This window comes from Neofelis nebulosa, chromosome 3, assembly GCF_028018385.1.
Source record: "Neofelis nebulosa isolate mNeoNeb1 chromosome 3, mNeoNeb1.pri, whole genome shotgun sequence".
Classification (NCBI taxonomy): Eukaryota; Metazoa; Chordata; class Mammalia; order Carnivora; family Felidae; genus Neofelis; species Neofelis nebulosa.
The window spans coordinates 122,377,864-122,404,506 of record NC_080784.1 but is presented as its reverse complement, the minus strand read 5'-3'; the positions used below and the strand labels follow the sequence as shown (position 1 = coordinate 122,404,506).

Sequence of the window (26,643 nt, the reverse complement as noted above, 5' to 3'; positions counted from 1 at the left end):
ACTCTTGTTTTAGAGGTGCCTGTATGTTTCCATTATATTATTTTCATAATTTACAATGTGCAAATCAGCAGTGCATTTACATTACAATTATTGTGAAACAGAGGAATATTCACAAAACCATAACACAAGATCTATGTTCTCAGATGTTAACATTTAATGGGATAATAGCATGAAACGATAAAAAAGAAAAAAAAAATCAGTACGATACCATTAAATGCCACGCTCTATGATTATTCCCAGATTTAATGATTCCACGGACCTGGAAAGTCAACTTCTACCCCAAATAAAATGGGAATAGACACAGTTGAACTGTCTGGGCTTTAAAACTAGTTCTGGCACTTTTTAGCTGAGTAAACTTAGATATGACACTCAACTTCACTGAGTTTCACTTTCCTCATTTGTAAAATGGAGCTGATAACAGTGCTTCTTCCTTCATAGGGTTTTGTGAAAACTAAGACTTAAAACTAAGAGTAACAACTAAGATTTACAGTGTTTATAACAGTGACTGGGAAGAAACAAGAACTTAATATTAGCCTTACCACAAAATAACTCATTAATTCATTCCCCAAAAACCTATAAAAAAACAATTACCATCTACTATCACCATAGTTCCATATGCAAAAAGAAAGTATGCTAACTAAATTGAAAAAGATAATTTCACTCTGGTCCAACAAAAACTTTGCCATAAATCAGTACCACTCTGTGACTAGTATTTGGGAATGTCCATTGAAACCTATAAACATTACTGGCTCACAAGAAAGTAAAAATCAATGGAGTTTGCAATGATCAGGGACAGGTCAATAAGCAAATGTAACAGGAGAGGGGATTGGATACATGGATACAATCTGGCTAGACAAAAGGAAAAGCATCTACATTTTTCCCTGGAGGTACCTAGGAAGAATGCTCTTCCCTTACCTAGAAGGATTCCAGTGTTATTTGAAATATTCCTTCTCTTCTCTTAAAGCCACGGTAATGTTGATTATAATATATGAATATAGTTCAACCGTCTCCCAAACCATCAGAATATTAGTATTGCCAGGGATAAGTTTCAGACTTTAAGGATAATAGTTTGAGGGATTTTTATGTGTCCATGAAAACAACTACACACATCGCCTTATCAAGGGTGCTAAAATACTATTTGTGACAAGTACCGATTCCTGGCAAACTCAAAAGGACTGGATATGCTGCATCTTAAAGCAGAATATCTGTTCATGAGAATTACCGTGTAACTGTAATTACTGTCAAATGCTTGCTCTGGACGGTGTTACATGTTTACTGATGTTAACAGATTATTACTGACTTGTTTGTTACACGGGAGTGCTGAATTATTATGGCTCAGATATTTTTCATATGATACCGTATTCATTACCAAACAAGTCCCTTAAAGACGCTTTTGATCTCAGTCTTCCTCTTTTTTTCCTTTATAAACCGTCCCAGCCTTAGCTTCCACAGTCAACTCTCAGAGAGCTTGTAAAGAAACGTACTACAAAGGTTTCCCACTGAGAAAAACTGCATAAATTCTGTGCCCCAAATATGCCAAGCACTATCGTTTTGCCTCTCCTCCCCTTGTACTACAGCAATACATTTTTATATAAAATATAAACAATTCTAATGAACCATCAACATTTTTTTTCTGTTTCTCAAGAACATTTAATAGCATTCTTAGCATGCTTTCTTCAGTGATAAGAACAAATTCTAGTCAAATGAACTGAAAATGCCTGAATGTTTTGAAACTTGCACAGAGGTAGAATAGTGTATATAATATATCATGAAATCTAACCAGGAGTTATGTAGATGGATGCCTGTTCAAAACAAGGTTTTCAGCTTACTAGCTATGAGACGTCGGACCAGTCACTTAAACCAGTGGTTCCCAAAGTGTGGTCCCAGATCAACGGTATCATCAGCACCCGGGAAGCTGTTAGAACTTCGAAGTCTCAAGCCCTCTTCCAAACCTACTAAATCAGAAACTCTGGAGGTGGGATCAGCATTCTCTGTTTTACAAAGCCCTTCAGGAGATTCTCACCCACCCTCGATTTTGAGGAACCCTGACTCAAACTTCTGAGGCTCCCTTTTCTCATTTTTAAGATGGTTTTCCTAAAACCAACCTTGCAAACCCAGAGAGGTAAACACTTCAGGGAAAAGGACTCTGGCTCTCATGCAGTGACCTGTTATCAACATTAAAAAAGATTTTTGGGGGGCGCTTGGGTGGCTCAGTCAGTTAAGCGTCCGACTTCGGCTCAGGTCATGAACTCACAGTCTGTGTGTTCGAGCCCCGTGTCGGGCTCTGTGCTGAGAGCTCAGAGCCTGGAGCCTGTTTAGGATTCTGTGTCTCCTCCTCTCTCTGCCCCTCCCATGCTCATGCTCTGTCTCTCTCTGTCTCTTAATAATAAATAAATGTTTAAAATTTAAAAAAAAAAAGATTTTTTTAATCAAGGATCAAAATTAAGGGGAATGAAGACTTAAAACTGATGGGCTACTGCCACAGGCTGGGGCTGAATTGTGCTGACTGCCAGCAGTGGGCTGGGTACCAAAATAGGCCTCTGGCTGCAGGGAAGGCCCTTCAGTTCTGGCCGCTGAAATCTAAGTGGGCAAAATGCCCCACAAGTAATATTTTATCCCCATATAAACTAAGGCCATGTTAGGCTTTGATAGTGACAAATGATAGTACGAAGAGAATAAACACTGATCTTTTAGGTCTCAAAAGACACTGAATTCTTATCCCCACTTAACTCTCCCCAGAGTAAAGGCATGGGGAATTCTCCTAATTGACGTCAGCTGCTGTAAGGGAAGGAATGCCATGACCTTAAACTTGGCCACTGGTCCACTCTCACATCCAGGAACAAAGCCAGAGGGTTCTCCTGGCAACTGTCTGACATGCTAAATGGCAGGCACAGCCACTGAGGGAATCCTTTGCTGCCCCAGGGACAAATCCCCCCGTGCAGGAAACAGACAAACTAGAGAGATTAGCAGTTTGCCCAGCTGATGCTGGCCTCTCCCCTCGGCCCAGAGAGCAGAAAATGAGTTCTAAATCACTCTCGTCAAAAACCTAGGCTTCTGGTCTGCTTTTGCTTTTCTAAATGAGGAAACTGTTCTCTGCTAAGTCCAAGGGAAAACAGGAAAGTATGAGAACTCCAAGGAGAAATGTAGTAAACTGGATCCTTGCATAAACCATGTTACCCTGTTCAAGAAGTCTTTAACCAATACTGATTTTTAAGCACAAACTAATCCTATGTTTTAAGATTAGTATTAACTAGCATTTTCAAAGGAGCTGTATTCAAAATCATATCCAACCCTCCTCCCCTGCCGAAGGCATCATCTTGGTTTCCCTGGGCGAGTATGAGAGGTTCCTAACCAAAGCCCCTCCCGAGTTCCTTCTCTAGTCCACTCATCTCTTCCAGGATGAAACTTGATTATGTAACTTGCTGCTCAAAGACCCCTAGACACTCCGGTGCCTGTACAACAGTCTCGGAATGTTTCAGTGCTGCCTAAGAGAGACTCACATCCAAACCTGACATTCCGACCTCTGTCTCGCCCCGCCCTCACCCTCACATCCTTCTGAGACCCAGGTTTCCCACAGAAAACCTCCAAAAACATGTCTTAACCACATTACTGAAAACACTAGCGCCTTTAACATGCTGTTGTCTTGGCTCCGAATCCCCTTCCCTCACTTTTTCACGTAGTAAAATTTTACTTCTCAGATGTGATCCAGTTCAAATATCATGTAATCTGTCAAAACGTTCCTGGCTTTCCTGCATTCCTTCTTCTAAGTTCCCACATGAGTTTGCAGGCACCTCCATTACAGTTCTTAACAAATGATTTAGTGATTATCTGTTTTTGTATCTGGCTCCCCAACTAGACCTTGAGTATTCTGGTCAAGGACTCCACCTCATGTGCTTATCATCCATAGTTCCTAACCTTCTAAAGAGTTCTCAGTCCCTAATGAAGACAGGATCTCAGCTATTTAACTGTTTCTTTCACTCAAAGATGGAATATAATAATCAGTGGGTTCTTTCAGGGAAACTTTAGCCATTTAGAAGATAGGAAGACTTTTGGATTTAAGTTAACTATATCCATCTGGATACTTCTTAATTGGCTTAAATGAATCTAGATCGTATCTTGTGATTTCACCAACAGTTTGGTGTACATATCTTTGGGCAAAATATCGCGTTTAGTTATCCTGTTCTGAGCCCCTGGAGGGCACAGACCAGGTCTTATTCTCTGTATATAACCCACACCACGTATACAAGGTAAATGCTCACTAAATGTTCATTAAATTAAATTCCCAAAATGAATTGTATCTTAGTCTGGGCTGCTTCAACAGAATACTATGGATGGCATACCTTTAACAACAAACGTTTCTCACAGTTCTGGAGTCTGGAAAGTCCAAGATCACGGTGATGGCATATATTCAGCGTTTGGTAAGGACCCTATTTCTGGTTTGCAGAAGGCCATCTTCTTACTGTATCCTCGGGTGGAGGAGAGAGAGAGAGAGAGAGAGAGAGAGAGAGAGAGAGCTCTCGTCTCTTCCTCCTCTCATATATGCACTAATTCCATCATGGAGGTTCCACCCTCATGACCTCATCTAAACCTAATAACCTCCCAACGGTCCACCTCCAAACGCCATCATATTGGGGATTAGTGCATCAATATCTGAATATTGGGGTGTGGGCACAAGCATTCAGTCCATACCAAGTTGCCACACTGATATTTGGCCACATGCTTTAATGATCCATTTGTGTATTACCAATAAACAAAGATAAATTCAACTGGATTTTCAAAAAAAGAATCAAAGAAGGGAATACTTTCCTTGACAACATGCCTTGAATACAGAAACACAGTCTTCAAATTAAATGTCTAAAACAGCTACCATTCTAATCAGGCAAGTTAGTTTACAGAAAAGAGCAAAACATGCCTCATACCTCCTTTGTTTAGTTTGGGGACCCATGGCTACTTGTCACCTCTACTCCCATGGAGAAGGTTACTGGTTTATCTAAATCTACCTCCAGGAGGGCAAGGTACACAGTGCTGTCTCTCCTCTAGAGGGACACATGCGAGGGGTCCAGGTTGGGACTAGGCAGCTTCCTGGTTCTTCTGCCCCAAAGTAAAAGGTACAGAATTTGAAAGGAGAAAAAAAAAAATCCTAAATCAATACAAACCTTTCATTACTATGGAAATACTTCAAGTCGGGGGAAGGGGATTTGGGCAGCTCTGTACATTAAAGACCCGCTATAAGAATGAAATAATGTCCAGATGTCAAATAACTAGAGTGCTAATTTCTAGATTTTTCTCAAAATGGGGGAAAACCATGGCACAGATGTTAGCACGACTTTTCTCCTAGCATTTGAAGGTTCTCCTAACATTTTTATGAATAAAAATTAGGACTAGGGAAGACTAGAGGGAAAGTGGGGGAGGGGCTTTTGTGTATAATTACAAAATATTTGCCATTTGTTCCATTTTGAGAGCTTATATTCCTACTCCACTTAAAGGTGAATTCCACGTAAGAAGTTACTGGTCAATTTCTACCAGGACTCACTCACCTCACCATTTTCAGGAATCTCACATAGGCTGCGAGAGACTATTTCTAATACCGCTCGAAAACCACCATGTTGTCAGGCTTCCTGCTTTTCCCACTACGTTAAAAGTCCTCACTTCTTTCCTCTTACCCTTTTACACAGGTTCTCATTTGTAACTTTTAACTGTATTTTCCTTCTTCTCCCCCTCCTCTTCTTCCCTCTCCTCTGAATTAAGTTTTCCATCGTTCCTAAGTATGGAGTTCTGAACTACGTAGAGAACACTCTATCCTGAAGATTTTTAAATGTGAACTATGCCTTTCACTGCATAGCCTAGTATGGGTAATAAAGTACAACCTTACTGATTCAGTCATCCAAGCAACAAATATGCTAAATTCAGAAATAAATATTATACTGTTGGTTCAGATTCTTGTGAGAAGTATCCTGAAACACAAAGAGATTGTAATTTTCTCTGATCAGTATATCCTGCTTTCATTTTGCAATTCTGCATGCTTCAGCTTTTGCTCAGAAACTCATGGGTTAGGAAAATGAAGCTATAAATTTAGCTTTCTGGTGGATTATATGCAAAAGGTTTTTCCTTTTTCCCTTTTACCCAAATGTTAAAATCATTTTTTTTTCTAGCTCCTTTGTCACTATGATCCATATCCTTATGTTCCCAGAAAAGAGGAAAAGAGATCACTACAGTGGAATCTACTAGAGGTTCTTTGGGATCCTGCCTTTGTTATGAAATATAAACACTCCTCTAGAGAAAAGTTTTTCCTGCTTGGATTATATTTCACTAGTGCTACACATTCTGTGATATCTCCAGAGCTGCCTCTATCACTATTTAAAAAGCTTTGGGTTTTTTTCTCCCTCAGGGAAAGATATACACAATTGAGTCCTGATTTCCAGTGTCTTCGTATCTATATCCCAAACTTTGCCAAACCATCAGCTAGGATCTCACTAGAACACAACCAGGTGTGATGTATAGTGAGCATGGAGGCAATTAGTTCCTGGACTCCAGAAGGTTTCCAGGATAAAACATCATAAATCTGACTCTTCCAGAATCTTCTCTTTGCGTTCTTTCAGGACAGACCCTAATCAAACAGAAGAGCTGACTGCATCCCAGAAAATACATTGCCCTAAATATCTATTTTCATGTGTCTTTAAGTTATAATGATCACCTCCATTATCACCTCCTGGGCTCATTCGTGAACTTAACATGAATTCTTCACTGCAAGTCACATATTATCATGTGAAATGGAGAAAAAATAAACTCATAGTAAAATATCAAGCTATTCCTTCTTAATAAAAACAAATAAGCTTAATGATAAAGATGTCATTTAAAGCTAATATTTTATCATTAATTTATAAGGGGAATTTATATTCAATTTTTAAAGTAGTTTTTTTTTGTTTGTTTGTTTGGTTTGGTTGGGGTTTTTGTTTTTTTGTTTTTTTGTTTCTTTGTTTTTTGCTGGTGGCTTCCAAGCTAATATTTAGATAAGAAAAAAACTTCAGTATTTTAGTATCTAATAAAGTAAAGCATGTTCACATTTGTTTTGTCTTCATTTTTTCAGTGTCTACGAGTTGGAGATAATACAGCATGACTCCATTTTAACACACAGAAAATGGGGTTCACAGGGATACACACAGAGTGAACCCGTGGCTTCATTTACTCACCACTGGCCAAAAGGGAGCTAAAACCATTGGAGCTAATTTCTCCTGTTGCCTGGCCCCAAACACATTATTATTTTTTTTAATTGCATCGCCGACCAAAAATGAAACAAGACTGTCCATTTCTTTGGAATAAGAACGATTAGGGACATTATGACCAAGGAAGATCTGGTCTGGTATTCTAGAGACCTTGTCTTTCTCTTAACAGTAACGTTCAAATATACCATTGAAGTCCGATCACATAAGTAATACAAATTTGGAAGAAAGAGGCAATCAGTAGTATAAGTGAAATATTTTAAAATATCCCCTTTATTTTGAAAAGGACAGTATTCTGTGTCTAAATTTTTTTCCTTTGCCAGAATGGTAACAATGAAGGAGAAAATAAATGTTGTCTTAGTTTTTCGAAAAATGAAAACTTACAAGTTTAGCAAACTCCACAAAGAATAGATCAAAAGTCTTTACTATTTGACCCTCTACACCATATAACATTTTTTTGACAAGATTTAATTTTTAGGGACTAAGAGAAGTTACACTTATGCAAAATATATATTTGTCCGTAAGAAGTAACACATCAAAAAACTCACATAGTAAGGACATTTTCTAGGCACAAAGTACTCTTAAGAAGGCATGAAATTTCTAAACTTCAGCAGTTCTCAAACTTGAATGTGCATCAGAGACTTCTAGAGGACTTGATGAAACAGACTGTGGCCTCACCCCACAGAATATAATTTAGTCGTTCAGGGTGGGGCCTAAGACTTTACATTTTATAAGTTTCCAAGGAATGAGATGATAACGCTACTCTGGGGCACGACATTTTGAGAACCACTGCTTTAACTCAGTGACGTGCTCAACCACCATGGAAGTCTCAGTGTACCTTGTCTAATCTTTCCCAACAAATATGTTGTGTTCTCTGTGCCAGTTAGTGTTTCCACAGACAAACAAGATGACCTCTAAAATAAAGTGTTATCTTTATCACCTCTGAGCTGTACAACACTTCTTAAAGCATCACAACCTTTTAGGTATTTAAAACATGAAATAAAAAATATCGTGACATAATTATAATAGCTTTACTTCTTAATGTACACATTTGACAGTAAGAGGGTAAGATGAATACTGTATTTGAAGACTCATTGGTTATCTAGGATTCTTTGATTTGATGTTAAAAACAAAGTGTGGGTATAAGCAGGCAGTCTCCATCCTGAGGACTTACCTGTGACTGGTGCATCGATATCCAGCAAATTTTTTTCCTGTCGAAGAATTGAGGCCCCCTCTGTTATTATTCTCAATGCAACACTCTCTTCCAGCCTGCCCTCCTTCATGAGATGTGCCTTTAAGATATCCACACGAGGCTTCCCATCGTTATCGAATACTTCTTTTGCTGTAAGTCGGTGACTTGGAGGAAATGGGACAGCTGAAAGGGAAAAAATCAAATTGTTACATTAGCTAAACCCAACAGAAGTTTCAATAATAACTGCCAAACACCTTTCTCTACCACTAACCACTTATTGGAGTGTTTTGAAAGTTCCCGTATTAAAATACAACAAAAGACTACCAAAAAGTAAAGATTGCCTTCTTTCTTTGATTCTAGATGCAATGTGATTGCTGAAAGGAATCACTTGCTGATTCACCCAGTCCCAATCTCTTGCATATGAGATCCTGATTAAGTTTAATAAAGCAAAAAGATAGACGTGTTTCTGTTAGGCAAGAATCAATTCAACAAAAGAAAATAGTTTCCATACATCCAACCATAACTAACCCAGGAGATGATGTTTCCCCACTGGGAAAAGGTCTGCCAGACCAGATTTATCCCTCCAACTAAAGTCACACCTCTGAGTAAACTGATTGACTCACTGTTTAAGAACAGAGCAAGAATCCGAGAGCAAAAAGGTATAAATGCACTGAATATTAAACAGGAAATCAGGATCCGTGTGTGCATGTGCCAAAGGGTCATCTTGAACACTGAAGGGCAATATGGTGTCAGGGAGGAGACGCAAGTAGTTAGAAATATGATATAATGACAAATTCAACTCACCACTCAGACTCAGAACCAACCATTCTCTCTTTCGACCATACCCCCATACCTCAGCAGTTAAGAAGGTCTCTTACAGCTACTGTCATTCCTCACATCTGTGAATACATTCATTCACTCATTCAGCTGGAGGATATTCACTAAACTCCTACAATGTGCCAGGACATCCAAAGATCCACGGTTAGAGACGGTATCAGGAAGGTTAAATTTCTAAGAAATGGCCAATGAGGCCCTTCATTGAGGCTGTCATTGTTTGTCTATTTCACATGAGCATTCATTACTGGAAAACAACTCAGAGATCTGTTAGAAATCTCTCAAAGGACCAGAAATCCAGTTTCATGAAACTTTCCTCTGCCATGTGCAATAGCCATATGCATTAGAACATCTCCATATAATGGTTCCTCTTTTAGGAAGAACACTTGATATTAAGAAAGAAACCTAGACCCCTTATTTCTTAAAAGTTTCTCTCAAAGAAGCAAGATTTATGGCAAAGCTATAGCAAGAAATTTTGTGCAATCTCACAGCATGGATTTGTTATTCGAGAGAAATTGTAAGTACTTAAAGGAAAAGAAAACTCAGGAAATTAACCTGTACTAATGGTGCAACTTGATTTTCTTAATAATCCAAGCATATCTATTTAACTAAGCTGCCAAAATGAAGTGGCAGAAGGAGACTAAGCGGATAAGCATGAGGCTTTTGCGGTCAGATGAATCTGAGTGCAAACCTTGGCTTTGTCCACTCACCAGTTTTATGACCTTGGGCAAGTGAAATCACCTCCTTTAGCTTCAGTTACCTCACCTGCAGATTGGGGATTACATCTATCTGAGCGTTGTTATAATAACTAGAGTACACAGTAATATTAGCAGCGAACATTTATAGAGTGTTTATCTTATGCCAGGTATTGTTTGGGTAATAAAGGCCGACATGACAGTAAAGCTGTAACATGAGTAAGACACACATACATGTGTTTACATATAAATGTACTTAGTCCTCATAACAATACGGTGGGGGAGAAACTTGAAGCTTAAAAGTATTAAGCACTTTGCCCAAGACAATCACCTGACCATTTGTATGTAGACGCAATGAGTATAAACTCTAGCAGTCTGATGCCAGAATATCCGTGTTTACAACTTCCCTACACGGCTTCTCAAAAAGAACTTAAGACAGTGCTTAAAAATTGTAAGGTCACGAGGAAATCACTTTTGAAAACTGAAATTCTAACAAATACTGAAAGGTGTTTCTTATAAAGACTGCTTTTATTTTCAAAAATTATTTGGGGCAGCTTATAATAGAATACATAATACAAAAGAATGACGGAAAAAAAAAACACAAAATGCAGAATGCCAAAGTGTAGTGGATAATAACGAGAAAACGCAAGAACTAAACAAGGAGGAGAAAAAAAAGAGGAATTTAGGTCATTAGACTTCAGGCATTTGGGGATTTTGTTCATCTTGTTCCTTTCCCTCCCCTGCTTTTCCCTACCTAACAGATATGCTTGGTAAGAAAACATGGAAACGTTTCGATGGCCCTGTGTATTTAGGTGAGTCTTTATGTACCATTTGAAATTAGAAAATATCCTACCTGGCAACTCCTCCAAATTCCCTAGATATATATTGGGGAATGGAAAGGAAGAAACTTCAAAAGGATGCTTGGAGTATGGCTAAGAGCTGACTTTTTTTTTTTTTTTTATTTGAGTTAATTCCCAAGATAGGAGTTGGACAACTGTGAAGGTTTACAATTCTCAGGCAAGAATCCTAGGAGCACAGCAGGGTAGGAGGCTGATTTGTTATCAGGCTTATAAAGGCAGTGGGTCTCTGCCACCCATGTACTAGCTGGCCTTCTTAAACTTGAACTAGATCAAAGAGTTAAACCTTAAAGAGTGGAAGCCTTTAGAAGGTGAGAGGCAAAGGGACCTGAGCCGCATCACCTTCATGAATTAGACTTTCTCCAAGTCCCTAGGCTCTCTCAAACACCAAGATCACTGTAATAAAAGCTGCTCCCTCTTCGATGCCAATCTTTTATCTTCCAGTAATTGCTAATTCTAGGTAATCGGCTAAGGTAAAGCCACCTGCTCTGAAATACAGGATCTGGTTCCAAATAAACAGGAGCAAAAAGAGAGGGAAAAGGCCAACCAGAGGGCTCTATTTCCAACTGGATGTTAGGGAAACTGATGAGATGGGGCCTTTTACCAGATAAACAGATGGTAAGGGCCCCAGGGAACCGAGATGTGCAGCAATGATGCCAAGGTTTGAATGCAGAGATGCTGTAAGCCAGAGAGAAGTTTTGTGGGACAAAAATAAGAGTGGGCTAATATTTGTGAATCTGTACACGCTTTGGCTTCATAAAGAAAATCCCAGCTTTACAAAGGTCATATTCATTTGCTTTCTCTGTTCACCTAGAGTCCTCCATGCAGATGGGTGACAAGTACCAAGCAAAAACTGCTTCGACCAAAGAATCCAATGTGCTTAGAAAACAAGCCTTTCATTAACTCATAAAAATGGCTACACCTGATATAATAAAATTGGAGTTCCCCCTCCCTCTGTTGCTTTGAGTATTACAAGTTGCTTTTATTGGTACTAGAGTACATCAGGATTGAAGGAGTTAAGTTTGTGCATGCTAATAAAATTTAGAAGTATCTGTTGATATTTGGCTGACTCTTGCTGAAACGATTTTCTTACAATTGCCCATTAAGTATGGAATATGGTGCAATAATAGTCTTCTTAGAAGTAACCTGAAAGTAGATAGAATCACTCTCAGCTTTTTTCACTCCACAATTTCCACTCAATGTCACTTTTTTCCCCCTCAAATATAACAGCAAAGTCACTAAGATTTAGGGTTATGTACATCCTCGACTGACTTCAAGTAAATTACACCAATGGCTTTAAAGGCAAACAAGATACTGGACCAGGATTGTGTTCTCATGTCATTGATGGTGGAAATCTGCCACAGACTGATTTCCAATGAACAGGATATGATCTCATTTTTTTCCCTATTTGTTGATGCCACCAGAATGTTCATCTACCTGATACGGAGAAAGGTTACTAGCCTGGGAACCAAAATCATGTGTATCCAATATTGGCATCTATGTAATAATTACTGAAGTTGTTGTTAATTATTCATCCATCAGAGAGAAACACATTCCAAGTCAGAAAAGCCCGGTATCCAGAGTTATTCTAGCCCTAGGTTCTGGCTGACCATGGGGACCACAGCTCTGAAAGAGTCAGGTGTCTCCTCCTCTGATTTGGGCAAGATCAGTTTTAGATGACAGCTATGCACCTCAGTAGTCATAAGTGGTCTGCTCTCACTCTGGAGTATATCTAGGTATTTGAGGTTTCTGTTCCGCAAATCCGACCCAGATTAACCACTATCAAAGCTACTCCTACTATTTGATGGGAAATATCCAAGAGTCACTGCCATGGTGATACCTTCATTGGAAGAGCAGGACACCTGCTGCCTGACCTCTTCCTGGAATAGTCTTACAGATGCTGACAAGAAAGAATCACAGGCAAAGAAAACGTTTAGCCAAGTGATTTTTTCAAACCTTTGTTTTGCTTCATTTTTTTAGTAAAAAAAAAAAAAAAAAAAAAAAAATGACACCTCAAGTATACCGAAAGGAAAAAAAGAGCCTAAAGCGGCTCACTTCTCTTTCTTCCCTATGATCACTGTTAAGGTATGCTCACAAAATCCTGGGGTTCTTTGGAGCAAAATTAGAAAACTCTTAATAACTCAAAATTAGAAAACTCAAAATTAGAAGTCTTAAGTTAGACTGACCCTGGACAGCCTCATATGAAAAAAGAGGAAACTGATGTTCAGAGTGGGGTTAAGTGAATTCTACAGGGACACAGGATTATTCAGCAGCAAACCCAACACTAAACTTCAGGTCTCCTGGTTTGTACTCCAGCACTTTACCCTGTAAATCTGTTCTGTCCAATTGACCAGCAACATATGGCCGCTGAACGCGTGAAAACCACCTGGTCCAAACTGAGATGAGCTGTACGCCTACAAAATATGAACTGGATTTAGAGCACCTGATACGAGAAAAAAAAAAAAGAGTGTAAAATATCTCATTAATATTTGTATGTTGATTACATGCTGAAAGAAGATTTAGGATATACTGGATTAGATAAAATTTATTAATATTAACTCCACTTATTTCTTTTATTTTTTAATATGGATACTAGAACATTTAAAACTATACAAGTGGTTTATACTAGATGATGATTGGACCATGTCGCATCCTTCTCAAGGAAGTAGGAAAATAGGGGAGAGTGAAAAGTATATTCTGTAATCTTTCTTCTTTTCTAACTTTGGTTCCTACAAAACTCCAAACTGTCTCAAAACGCTGGAATCACTTTTAAAAGTGAGTGATGCTGAGGGGCAATGTCTAGAAATTCTGATTTAACCTGTCTAGGATAGGGCCAGGGCAGTGGCACGGTTTTAAGGAAACTTGGGGTGAGCTGATAGGAAATCCAGACTGAGATTCACGGATCTATACCATAAGTAAAGGCATACAAAATGCCAGGCGGTTTAATTCCCACCCCCCAAACATGCTCCACAATGTCAATCAACCATAGCAGATACACTATTTTGCAAGTCCAGACACGTTTATTCCACCCCTCTCTGTAATCAGAATGTGTACAAAAACAGCTCTTGTCCCATATTTCATGTGACTACTGTCTGCACCAGGGCTGTCCAAGATATTTATGTTGACACATGTTAAGAGACAGCTTAAGGATATCACATGTCAAACACAACTTAAAACACATTCTGGCCTGACCTCCGTAAATTGGCACTCCATTTCTCCCTCGTGGACATTTGTACATGTCACAAACTACTGTTCTAATCAAACCATATCAATCAACCAACCAATCAATCATCAAGCACCTACTAAGCACCTACTATGTATTGTATTCAACACAAGGCAGTGAGAAGGACTAGGGAGAAGTAGGCAACAGAAAACAAATATTAGCAGATCCAGACTCTGAAGAGATTATCATGTGAGATATAGATATATATATATATATATATACTTATATATATATAAAAGCATATATATAAGTTTATATATAAAATATATATATATTATACTTATATATATAGTTATATATAAAAACTTATATATATATATATATATATATATGTTTTTGCTTGAGATACCTGGAAAAGCATTAAACTGCAAAACTGAAGAACAAAAGTTAAAGAAAATGAGAGACAATGTAATATGTAAGGGAAAAAAAATTGTCTTCATCTACTTTATGTCTGGGTTCCTATAAACTCTTAGATGCAAACACAGCTTTCTTCTGTCTAAAGGATATAATAAATATCTCATTTTTTAGGTGGCTCCAGAAGACAAGGCTCTGTCTTTAAGTAACGAAAAATAGAGTATGTTAATTTTAGGATATAATATGCCAGCTAAAATATACAAAAGTAACGCCATGGTCAGTAAATAAAATTACTCTGAAATCTGATACTGCTTCTGAATAAACAGTGAAGGGATGTATAAAAGGAAGTGCTGATGACTTTTCACTAAATTTCACTTGGGTTCTAATATTGAGCAATTAAGTTTGATTTATATTCTCCTGGGTTTACAAAATTTCTACCAGTATTGGGCTACAGGCTTATCCATGCACATGATATCTATATGCAAAGATACACAAAACATATTGTCTAGGAGAGACAGCTTAAAAATGAACCACAGCTAGCCTCTAAGAAACACTGTAGGAACTTATTTACTAGGGTCCTACTTATGCCATTTCTGTGGACATTCATCACTTGTTTGTTTGAAAGTCTCTGGCTTTCATTACAGACATTAATGTCTGTCAAATTAAAATATGCTTATCCATCTCAAATGTGGTTGAATATTAATCTTGTAAACAGAAACATCCGGTCTCACTTAAACTAAAAAAAAATCTTCACAGTGCATCTATAAATAAAACCCCAATTTATTATTTACTCGTGTTTTTTTTTCCTTACTACAGCTATGATGAGGTCCCCCATCCTTATCAAAGACCTCCTTACCCACTTTCTCTGAATATTAACACTCAGACCCAGAGTCTTAAAATGTATTCAGCTTTAGAGACAGTATGTGTACTGATCATTTCACTATCAAACTGAATGCCTCATTTGGTTTTCCTGAATGTTTACATGCAAATACAGCACAATGGTATTTTATGTAACATCTCCAAAGTAATTATAAAAGGGTAGTATGGTGCTCGATGCGTTTCTTAAAATAAGCGATCTTTTTCCCTCTGGCTTAAAGAATTTTTATTATACACAGTACTTTTGAACATAAATCTGAAATGTGCTACAAGCAATTCTTTAATAAAGATCAGACATTAATTAATTAAAAAGAATTACTGTTCCAATACAAGCGATTTAATAATTAATTAGTGAAAATGAGCACCTTACAGTACAGAGTTCTTTTGTTACCTGAATTTCAAAATACTTTTCCTTTAAATATGCTTATTGATACATAGCCACTCCTTATCCTTTCTATGTACAACTTTTCTTATTCTCTGGCCACTCTGTACTCTTAAATCTAAGGACTCAGGGACATAGGGAAGGTGACAGTCCACTACCACTTCCACATGTAAGGTTAGGTAGTTCAATCGCAAAAAACTTCATATTTCTGATATTTTGGTTAGTTCAATTTAATTACTCGAAAAATTGCAGTTGTCTTACATAATAAATCATGTAATACTTATTCAACATGAAAGATGAGTTGATAAAAGTTATATTTTAAGAATCTCAAAACATTTCAGCATTACTGAAAAGGTTAAATAAAATCTGATTTTTTTGTGGTTAAAATAAAAAAAGTTACATGTACAAGTCCAGTGCTTAACATGGTGGCCAGGGCAATCACAGATTAGTTTATACATGATAAAAGCGAAGTTATACTTACTGGTTTTTAATATATGGTATTGAATATTCAGATTAAACTAAGGATTTTAATTAAATATTAAGTACTTTAAATATTTAAGTTAAATACTTAAAACTTTTTTAATATATAAAAATTGAAGATGTGTCATTTTGTAAGCGTCTACTCTATAATTTTTTAATTAAAAATAGATAATGAGTCATTTTCAATTATATTAGGTACACAACTATATGTATCGGTTCTCAATGCTAGATGAAGTGACTACAGCAATATTTTTAGCAAATGGTATTTACAGTAATCTCTAGAACAGAAAACTTACAGTAATGCATAAAATTCTAGTCACCGAGATAAACTTACGTAGAAGGCTGTGTTTTTTTAAGATTTTATTTTTAAGTAATCTCTACACCCAACATAGCGCTTGAACTCACAACTCCAAGGTCAAGAGTCGCATGTTCTATTGACTGAGCCAGCCAGGCATCCCAAGCACAGAGTTTTTTTATTTATTTGTTCGTTTTTGCCTTGAACATTGGATTTTTTTAGAGAACTATGTCACAAAAAAATGAACAAGTTACTTCAAGAAAAACCAAAACACAAACAAGATGCTTTAAGACAATTTGAATTTATTTCCCAAGCGAGCAGTTCCCTTGGAGCATGATAATTTTCCCTGAGAAATGAAAAGTATCTAGGGATTCTAAAACTTTCTTTAACCCAAGACATACTTTACCATTCAGAAGTCCTCAACTCAATGGCCTACGACATGCAATATAAGCCAAGGTCCTTACCTATATTGGAGTTGGACTATTTGACTAGCAATTCTTTAATACATGTAAAATTTAGAAATCTCTGTAATAAAAATAGCGAACCCTCCTAGACTTCAATTAAACTTGGAAGTTGACATGAAAAATCAATCTATGCCCACACACAATTCTTTTCCTTTCAAATTCATCATTCAACTCTAGATGCCCACATATTTTCTATGCCCACACATGCCCACCCACGGTCCCCATCCCTGTGGTTAAATCATCTACAGACATCAGATTTTTTTTTTTTTTAATGAATAAGCTTTCTCTTCTTTGAAAGGTCTTGATGAAGTGGCAAATCTATGTCCCAAGTATTGAACAATGTAAATCTAAGTGGCAATTTTAGGACATTACCACTTTTGCACAGAAGGGGGGATTGGATTGGCTTAAAAATGATAAATCTGGCATATCTCCTTATATCTGTGTGCCATAGTGAAGCAAAGATCAATATTTTGCCTCAGAGTCACCCTCTAGAGAGCCAAGGGCAGGAGTTAAAATCCCAGGTTTGCATTTAATTCCCCACTGTCTTGGCTCTCTGTTCCCTATTCCCTATGGGCACAATAGTGAAATATCAGGTCTTCTGGGCTTCTCCATGTTTCAGTAATGCTTGCACCGGATTATATTGTTTGCTTCAGTCTGGTCTGATGACCAGAACTGCTCTCATCCACTCTCTCTGGTCCACCATTTCTAAGAAACACCCACTCCTATAAAAAAAAAAAAAAAAAAAAAAAAAAAAGCGGGGCGCCTGGGTGGCGCAGTCGGTTAAGCGTCCGACTTCAGCCAGGTCACGATCTCGCGGTCCGTGAGTTCGAGCCCCGCGTCAGGCTCTGGGCTGATTGCTCAGAGCCTGGAGCCTGTTTCCCGCGTCAGGCTCTGGGCTGATGGCTCAGAGCCTGGAGCCTGTTTCCGATTCTGTGTCTCCCTCTCTCTCTGCCCCTCCCCCGTTCATGCTCTGTCTCTCTCTGTCCCAAAAATAAATAAAAAACGTTGAAAAAAAAAAAAAAAAAAGCATGCAGGAGGTCCCAATTCTTAGCACCTCCAATGTGTGCTCTCCGAATCATAATCTTCACACATCTATTTAAAATTTGGAATGCTTTAGTGACTACCACCTACAATTATATCCTCTGAGACTTTATATTCACTTGTTTCATTTATTTTTAAAATGTACTTGCCAATTTTGATTTTAAATCAAACATGAATTTCTTAATCTATCAAATGGAAAAGGGCTAATTTCATAAGAAAGCTGCAACAGACTGCGTTCCCTTCCTTAATAAAAAGCCATACTTAAGGGAGATTTTCCACTCTTATTTAGTGCCTAGCTTTTACATTAAAAAATTTTCAAATAACTAAGGAAACAGATTAATTATAAGGTCATCTTTAAATTGACATGTAATACCACACCTCTTTAAGTCAATCATTACTACTCAAAAAACATTGGAATAATTACATAGAAAGACTAACAACCAAGTCCCATTGAAAGTCTCGTCTAGTACTGTTGTGTACTGGTGGTCATGATGTTAAACCCACTTGTTTGTGACTTGAGTGAAGTTGTTTTGAACTAAGGGTGAATTTGTTTACATTGAGGAAACCGTGTTAGAATGTTAGCATCAACATCTGTTGTTGTCAATAAGCACTCAATGGCCTATCTATTGATGGGTGCCGCTGGGGACTTATCAATAAGAGCATAGGGCAGAGCCACTGTGATGTAAGGGACTTCGAAACGTTATATACCAAGAATTTGTGAGGCCTTACCAAGAGTATTTGGTTGGGGCAAAGGTACCCTTTCCTGATCTAAATGTCTCTCCAAAGACCTTGGGCAAGGCTTGTTTGCGCAGCGCATATACAGAGACAGTAGCTCCTGCCATGGCAAGGTGACTCTCTGGAGGAGTGGTGAAAACAGAGCTGGAAGATCATCTTGCCCGCCAACATCACCAGCGCCTTCATTCCCCTAGCAACACACTCTAGCAACAAGGGACTTTTGGTTTACACTGGCAGCTGGACGTCAGCTCTTGGTTAGCTAAGCCAACTCTTCTGAGAACCAACTCCTAAACAGTTATACGTCCACTACATTTGAGCTTTATTTCTTTCATCTCCCCTCAGCCTGAAACAATAGTGTAATTAATCTATCATTGATTTGGAGCCTGTTACTTCTTTATTGTCTTATTAGGAGACATTACCCCATATGCTATTGGCTTGTGAAATATCGTTATAAATTATAATTCCCACAGTGAGCCTGTGTTAAATTATTGGCAAAGACAATCTCACTCTCTGAGCGTAATTTGCCTCAACAAAACAAATGCTTTGGTATTGATAGATAGTCAATCAATGTATTTCTGAATGAAGGAAAAAAAATGAATGGATTTTTTTTTTTTTTTTTGGCTTGCTCACTCAGAATTTGGGGAAAATTACTGTGGTACTAGAATTAGTTTAAGAAGAGAGAATAGAAACAAATGGCCTGTTCAGTCTAAAAGTATGTAATTATAAAAAGGATAGTCAATAACCAAAATAACTCAGAAACTGAAACCTTCATTTAGTAAATGTCTTTTTTGAAGCACTCATTACAGGAAGGAGACTATGGATGCCAGATGGCGGGGTGGAGAGAGAGGCCACACCCAAGATGAAACAGACATGGTCAACAGTGAGCAACAGATAGAAAAGCAAAAAGGGGGCAGGAAAAAAATCACTACAAAAAGTCTGAAGGGCTAACTTGCTTTTAAGGCCATATGTGAATACAGGATCACAGATAAAATTTGCAGTTACTTGTGATGTAAAATTGACCCATAAGAATAAAAATGAAATCACCTGGATACAATAGTGCTTCGGTACTTTTAGACTCATAAAGTGCTACCCTATGGCATTTCAGAAAGCAGTTCAAATGTTACCTTTAAAAAGAACATTTCTCTACCTTTAAAAATGTTAGTATTATATATTTATTGAAGTATGCATCAGTAAATGTAAATCCTTTTTAAAAATTTTCAGACTTGTGATAACTGATACTTACTAGACTAACACTCTCTCAGCATCCCTAAGTGTCAGAAGTCATTCAGGAGAGAGTCCTCCTTTCGCTTCTTTTTACCACTTGCTTGATGGCTATCACTACCAGTCAGAGCGGATCCAAATCTTACTACCAGACACCAATGAAAAATGTATTGTGAAATGCAGCTGTCAAGAATAGCTAAAGCCTAGCTTATCTAGTTCATTCTAAGCACATATAGAATGACAAACAACAACATAATTCCCAGGATATGTAACTTTGGGTTATGGTTCTCCAAGACAGCCAAAAAGCTTCAGTTTCATAAAATTTTCACTATCCAACTTAAAGACACTCATTTAGGCATGACAGTGAGCCATTTAGGCACCAGTGGGAGGGAGTGCTTTTCTTAAAGTTACATGTGCAGAAGTCACAACTGGCAGACAAGAAATATAATATTTTTATCACCATATCATTTAAAATCCTCCTTTGGCATAAATTTCCACCCTCCCCCCCAAAAAAATCAGGATTAAATGTGGGACCACTAGTAGATTAACACAAATGTAAGATATAGGTTATATCCAGTGAAAAGTAATTATGTCTACATACACACACTCCACAAAAATCAGAGTGTAATAGTGTATATTACTCTAACAATAGAGTTTATGTATTTTTTATAAGGCCCTTGATAGTGCCCCACTTCTTCAGAACTGTAGTTCCCATCATCCTTACCAATCACAGTGAAATCACACACCCAGAGGTAAGTGAAAGTTGAGCAGAGGTGGAACAGTCACCACAGAATCTGTGTCTGTTATTTCATAGGAAAGGAATGGAGCCATTCTCAATATGCTAAATACACAAGAATGATGGCTTGGCAAAACTGATCATATGTGTGTTCAGTTCCACATTTCTCAATACCCCCAGAGGATATCAGGGGATATCTATGATAATCATGATAGTATACAGTTGATCCTTGAATATGAGAATTAGGTGCACCAACCCCTTGTGTATTTGAAAGTCTGCATATAATTTTTGATTCCCCAAACCCTTAACTGCTAAGAGCCTACTATTGACTGGAAGGCTTACCAATAACATAAATGGACAATTAATACATATTTTGTATGTTATATGTATTATATACCATATTCTTAACATAAAGTAAGATAGAGAACAGAAAAGTGTGTTAAGAAAATCATAAGGAAGAGAAAATACATTTACATTCCTATACTGTACTTTTAAAAGATATCCACATATAAGTGGGCCTGTCAGTTCAAATCCATTATTCCAGGGTCAAATGTACATTCCACACTTCATAAATATCTCTTATTCCAGATTGCCAAACAATACATTGTTACAAAGAGGGGATTTTAAATAATTTAATATTTAAAAGAGATATGGCTCAGTTATGGCATACTTTCACTTTCAGTGAAATGTCCCCTTCCCTGATCGAAACACATAAATGAAGTCTGTATTATATTGTCGATTTTTTTTTTGCAATATAATTTAAATCAGGAAAATGTCTTCATTCCCAAAAGAGTGTGTTCAGTCATTCATAATGAAACTCAAAATAGTCTTTGATTTGCTAATACTCTACATATCAAGCTATATTTTAAAAAATGACATATAGGGTATATGCATTCAGTAAGTCCTGGAGAAAGAAAAATGTCATAAAGATTCTATCCATTACTTAAATGTAAACTAACTAAAAGCAACTTTCCTTTATAAGCCTAAAGTCTGAGAAAATACCTCTGAAGTTGCTTTTTAGATAACATTTTCTTAAAACATTAACATCATGATTTTTGAGGATATTTACATTTGTACAAAGAAATAATTTTACAAACAAATAATATATACTTTTGTAATGGAGACATAAACAGTTCAAAGTGCAGTAAAAGTTCAAAGAAAATTAAAGGAAAAAGAAAAGAAAGAAGAAAATTTGTTTTTATGACCTCAGGATGATAAATTTGAGTTCAGTTCACCGGACTGCCAAGTAAGATTGTATTAAAAAAAAAAAAAAAAAAAAAAGCCAAATCCTAAATAGCATGTGAATTTTACTAGAACAATTTCCCATAGGTATTGGCATTGCTTACTCCCCACCTAGTCAAGGGGGACCCAATTATTATTCACACCAAATGATAAACAAAACAAATGATAATCCATCACCAATCTTTTCTGAACTCCCTTACCTCTAGACTCTAATTACCCAAAGGGTTTCCATTCTTAAGGGACAATAAAGTGTGTCCCAGAAACAAGGACAGAATCTTGGATCTGTTTCTCCATAAGAGTCTATTTCATTTGCATTGGAAATAGGATTTACCTCTCTTTTTTAAATGCAAATAATTTCCCCATCCCATATACAACTATTCAAATAACAAACTGTTCATGAATAAACACAGAACAATGTGGATCCTGGTAGAGACTATTTGCCACAAGTCTACCACCATTTGGTACTGAAACAACAAAGGAAAACAATTACAGGAAATTTCACTGCAATTATTTATTTATATACATTCATAGAGTGGGAATACAAAGTTGATTAAATCATCAGGAGCTCACCTAAGTTGTATTTTATAAAAGTTAATAACCAAATAACAGGTATCTAATGAAAAGTAAAATATTTTAAAAATATGATTACTGAAAGAAAATACAGAACACAAAACAAACAGAAAGAAAGAAAACCTGCAGACTTCTACGAAATACACAATTACCAGACGGGAGAAAAACCAAGCTGTATAAAGCATCAAATAAATTAAAAGTTTTGTGAAACTGTAGAAATTCTGTGGTGATGCTAATGTGTTGCACAAATTTTGGGGGAGAAAGTCCACAGTTTCGCAGACTTTCAAAAGGATCTTTGAGCCAAAAGGGCTAAGACTCCCTCCATCACAGCTTCCTCGTCATGACTATGATACCCATTCTAGTCTAGCTGCTCAATTACATGCTCATCTAGATTATTAAAGTGAGGGTCAGATGATTTCTCCCAATCCATCTCCCCTAATCCATCTAATCCCCAAGCATTATGGTCTGGCCATACCCAATTACTCAATACCCCAAGTATTCCATATAATTCCATACCTTTCCTCAAGCCTTTCAGAAATAGTAAGGCAAAGGGTCTAAAAGCACAAACTCAGAAGCCAAATTGCCTGGGTTTACACCCCAACATCACCAAATTGTATGATCCGGGGCAAGTTGCTTAACTTCTCTACACTATAGTTTCCAGATTTGGAAATAGAGGATTAAACAAACTAATATGTGTAAAATGCTGGGAACATTATTAGCATAGCAAATTCTTCATTAAGTATTCCTTATGATTAACAAATTGCCTTGCTTAGCTCCTTAAGTGCACAACCTCCTTATCATCCTGATTCAAATAAATGTCACAACTTCTGAAAAGACCCAAAGCCTGCTTTCCATCTGAATCACCAGTCCTTGAGTAGCAATTACTTAATAAAATGTCCTTTGATCACCAAAATACAAAGTTTTCTTTATCTCTTTGCCCTTAAATCACAAAACACTTGCTGCCTATACTAATTTTCATACTTTTGCTCTCAAAAGACACCCACAGATTAGTAGAAGGGTTTTTTTAATGTTTACTTATTCTTGAGAGAGAGAGCACAAGAGAAAACAAGCAGGGGAGGGGCAGAGAGAGGGAGACCGAGGATCCTAAGTGGGCTGACAGCCCTATGAGAGCCCTATGTTGGGCTCCAACTCATGAACTGCAAGATCATGACCTAAGCCAAGTCAGGCTTAACAGATTGAGCCACCCAGGAGCCCTAGAAGGGTTTTATGTTGTTTAATAAATGTGTACAAATATGAAATTACGTTCTTAAATATCATTTAATTTCACTCTTCAATTTTCTATTTGAAGAAACTGAGGCTCAAGGAGACTACGAGTAGCAGTGATAACAATAACAATAAAAACAACAATGAAATAATCACTTATATACCACTTACTATATCCCAGACACTGTTCTAAATACCGGATATGTGTTAACTCATTCAGTCTTCATAACAATCCCATGATGCAGGTACTATTATTCTATTTTTCATATACAAGAACACAGGCACAAAGAAATTCAATAAGTTTATCAAGGTCACACAGCAGCAAGTAAGTAGGGGAAGCCTGGGCTTAAAGCAGGCCCCCTGGCTCTAAGAGCTGTGCTTTTAATCCTTGTGACTTTCTCTCTGTAGATAAGGAGAAACTCATCCAGTGATCCAAAAGTAATTAATGGAAAAGCCTGAAGTACACACGGAGTTCTCTGAATTCCCTGCTAAGGCTCTTTCCTTATGAGTCTCCTATCCCTTACCCAGAGTGATGGCCATAGCAAGCATTCAAAATACATTGGTTCAATGATTTCTTGACCCACGTAATTCTCTGAATGCAATAATATTTATCCCAAATGCACAGTTTGTTCCTTGAACAAACTTCTCATTTGGCTTGGCTGTCTTCTTACTTAATCGTTCCCAGTCTTGAAAGAGACCGGAACAGGCCAAGGAATAACTGTTTCAGTTTTTCACTTGTAAAAAGTACGAGGTCTTTGTTGTAATTTGGTTTCTGATGGATTGACTCAAAGGCCAGAGGAGCCTCTGAAGTTTTCCCACACACGAGCATTGAGCTCAGGTTCCACCCAAAGCCAAACGGTATCCCATCAATGACTGCTGGCTACCTCTCAGGCTAGTCTGTGATTTTGTTTACAGCGTGCCTCCCCAACGTCTGTTCCTTAAAGAGCCTGCTTAGTCTACCTGCCATTGCCTGTCACCAGCAATACAGAGCAAAATCTGAGCTCTCTAGGCCACAAAGCATAGTGGTTCTGAGTTCTGGAGTCCCTCCTCACTTATCTTCACATTCTGGCTAGGAAATCCTTGAGAAACCACAGTTTCCTCACCTGTGAAATGGGGATATTTACCTCAAGAGGCTGTTAAAAGGATTAAAAGAGAACATACTTGTAAAAGTGCTTAGCTCAATACTTGGTACAAAGGATGAACTCAAATTTGTTAAGAATAAAAATATATTACTTGTTCCTATTGTGCTTCCCTGAATTCCCACGGCATTGCTTTCGCTCCATATACCAGCATTTCGTTTCAGCGCGTGAAAACCCTTCTTTACACTTGGCTTATTCATGCCTCAAAAAACCCCAAGTATTAGCATATAAATGTTTGTACCATATGGGCTACCGGGAAGGAACTTATCTTGCCAAATGACATTAAATATGACCCCAAGATAGTTGTCTAATTAAGAACTGTATCCATCATCATGGGCATATATGAAATTCTTACTAGTAGTATATTGTGACCTTAGTGGAAAGGTCAGAGAAGCAATGAATATGAAAGCCTAGAGACCAATGAGCCTTCCAAGACCATCAGGTTTTATGTGTGCAGCAACATTTTCCCCATAATAGTACTGGGCTAACAGATATATTATTTAAAAACAAAAAACAAAAAACAAAAAAAACCCCACCATTTTCTGGGAGAGAAAATGTTCCAGAACATTTGTGTAAAACATATAGTTTTTAAATGTTTATTTTATTTATTTTGAGAGAGAGGGAATAAACCCGAGCAGGGGAGGGGCAGAGATAGAGAATGAGAGAACGAGAGAGTTCGAGAGGGCTCGAACTCAGGAGCCCCGGGTTCATGACCTGAGCTGAAACCAAGAGTCAGAAGTTTAACCAACCTAGCCACACAGGCACCTCTATGTAAAACATATTTAAATGGGCTCATTTATGGCAAGTCTTCATAAAGATTTGAATATGTTATTGTATCTTACGAGTATCCAGGAGGGAAATCAATCATTTCCCAAGTTTTTTTGCTATAAAATTCAGTCTTCCAGACATACTGTATTTTGTGAAAGCCTACTGTAAACAAATAACCAACTCAACTATTTTAACAAAGTAAGTTACTAAGTTCATGCAAACATGAATATTCAATATCAGTAAAGCTGGCCAGAAATTATAATCAAAATCATAAACATGTGAGTTTGTTTAAGCTGAAGGAACATTTGTCTATCAAATTCCAAAAAACAAACAAACAAACAAAAAAAAACCAAAAAAACCCCGCATAGTGGAAGGCTTGCTTATTTCTGATTTCTACTTATTCATATATACATCATACTGAACAGTGTACCACTACGCAATAAAAGTTAACATCTTTTAGTCTATAAAGTACAAGTTGTTTACTTGATGATACACGAATACAGCTCTATAATATTGATTTAAGTCAAATATGATTTTTTTTTAAAGTTTTTTATTTTTGAGACAGAGAGAGACAGAGCATGAACGGGGGAGGGGCAGAGACAGAGGGAGACACAGAATCGGAACCAGGCTCCAGGCTCTGAGCCATGAGCACAGAGCCTGACGCGGGGCTCGAACTCATGGACCGCGAGATCGTGACCTGAGCTGAAGTCGGACGCTTCACCGACTCAGCCACCCAGGTGCCCCAAGTCAAATATGATTTAAAGATACCAGATGCCGGGGCGCCTGGGTGGCGCAGTCGGTTAAGCGTCCGACTTCAGCCAGGTCACGATCTCGCGGTCCGTGAGTTCGAGCCCCGCGTCAGGCTCTGGGCTGATGGCTCGGAGCCTGGAGCCTGTTTCCGATTCTGTGTCTCCCTCTCTCTCTGCCCCTCCCCCGTTCATGCTCTGTCTCTCTCTGTCCCAAAAATAAATAAATAAAAAAAATAAAGATACCAAATGCCATTAGTCGTTTTCAAATCAATAACGAATAAATTCCTTATATTTTATCTGAACTGAAAACCACTCTAGCTATCTGCATGTGACTGCTCTATTAGGC

The 26,643-nt window shown here is 37.6% G+C and overlaps 1 protein-coding gene across 5 annotated transcripts in view; it reads right to left on the bottom strand.

The window, feature by feature from the left end:
* PPP3CA (protein phosphatase 3 catalytic subunit alpha) overlaps positions 1 to 26,643 on the bottom strand; it is a 325,796-nt gene that overhangs the window by 151,449 nt on the left and 147,704 nt on the right. For all 5 annotated transcript variants that reach the window (XM_058721804.1, XM_058721802.1, XM_058721803.1 and 2 more), the window contains one exon: positions 8,395 to 8,595. In XM_058721804.1, the coding sequence (XP_058577787.1) occupies positions 8,395 to 8,503 (109 nt within the window). In that variant the 5' untranslated portion in view covers positions 8,504 to 8,595. The remainder of the gene's footprint in view (positions 1 to 8,394; positions 8,596 to 26,643) is intronic.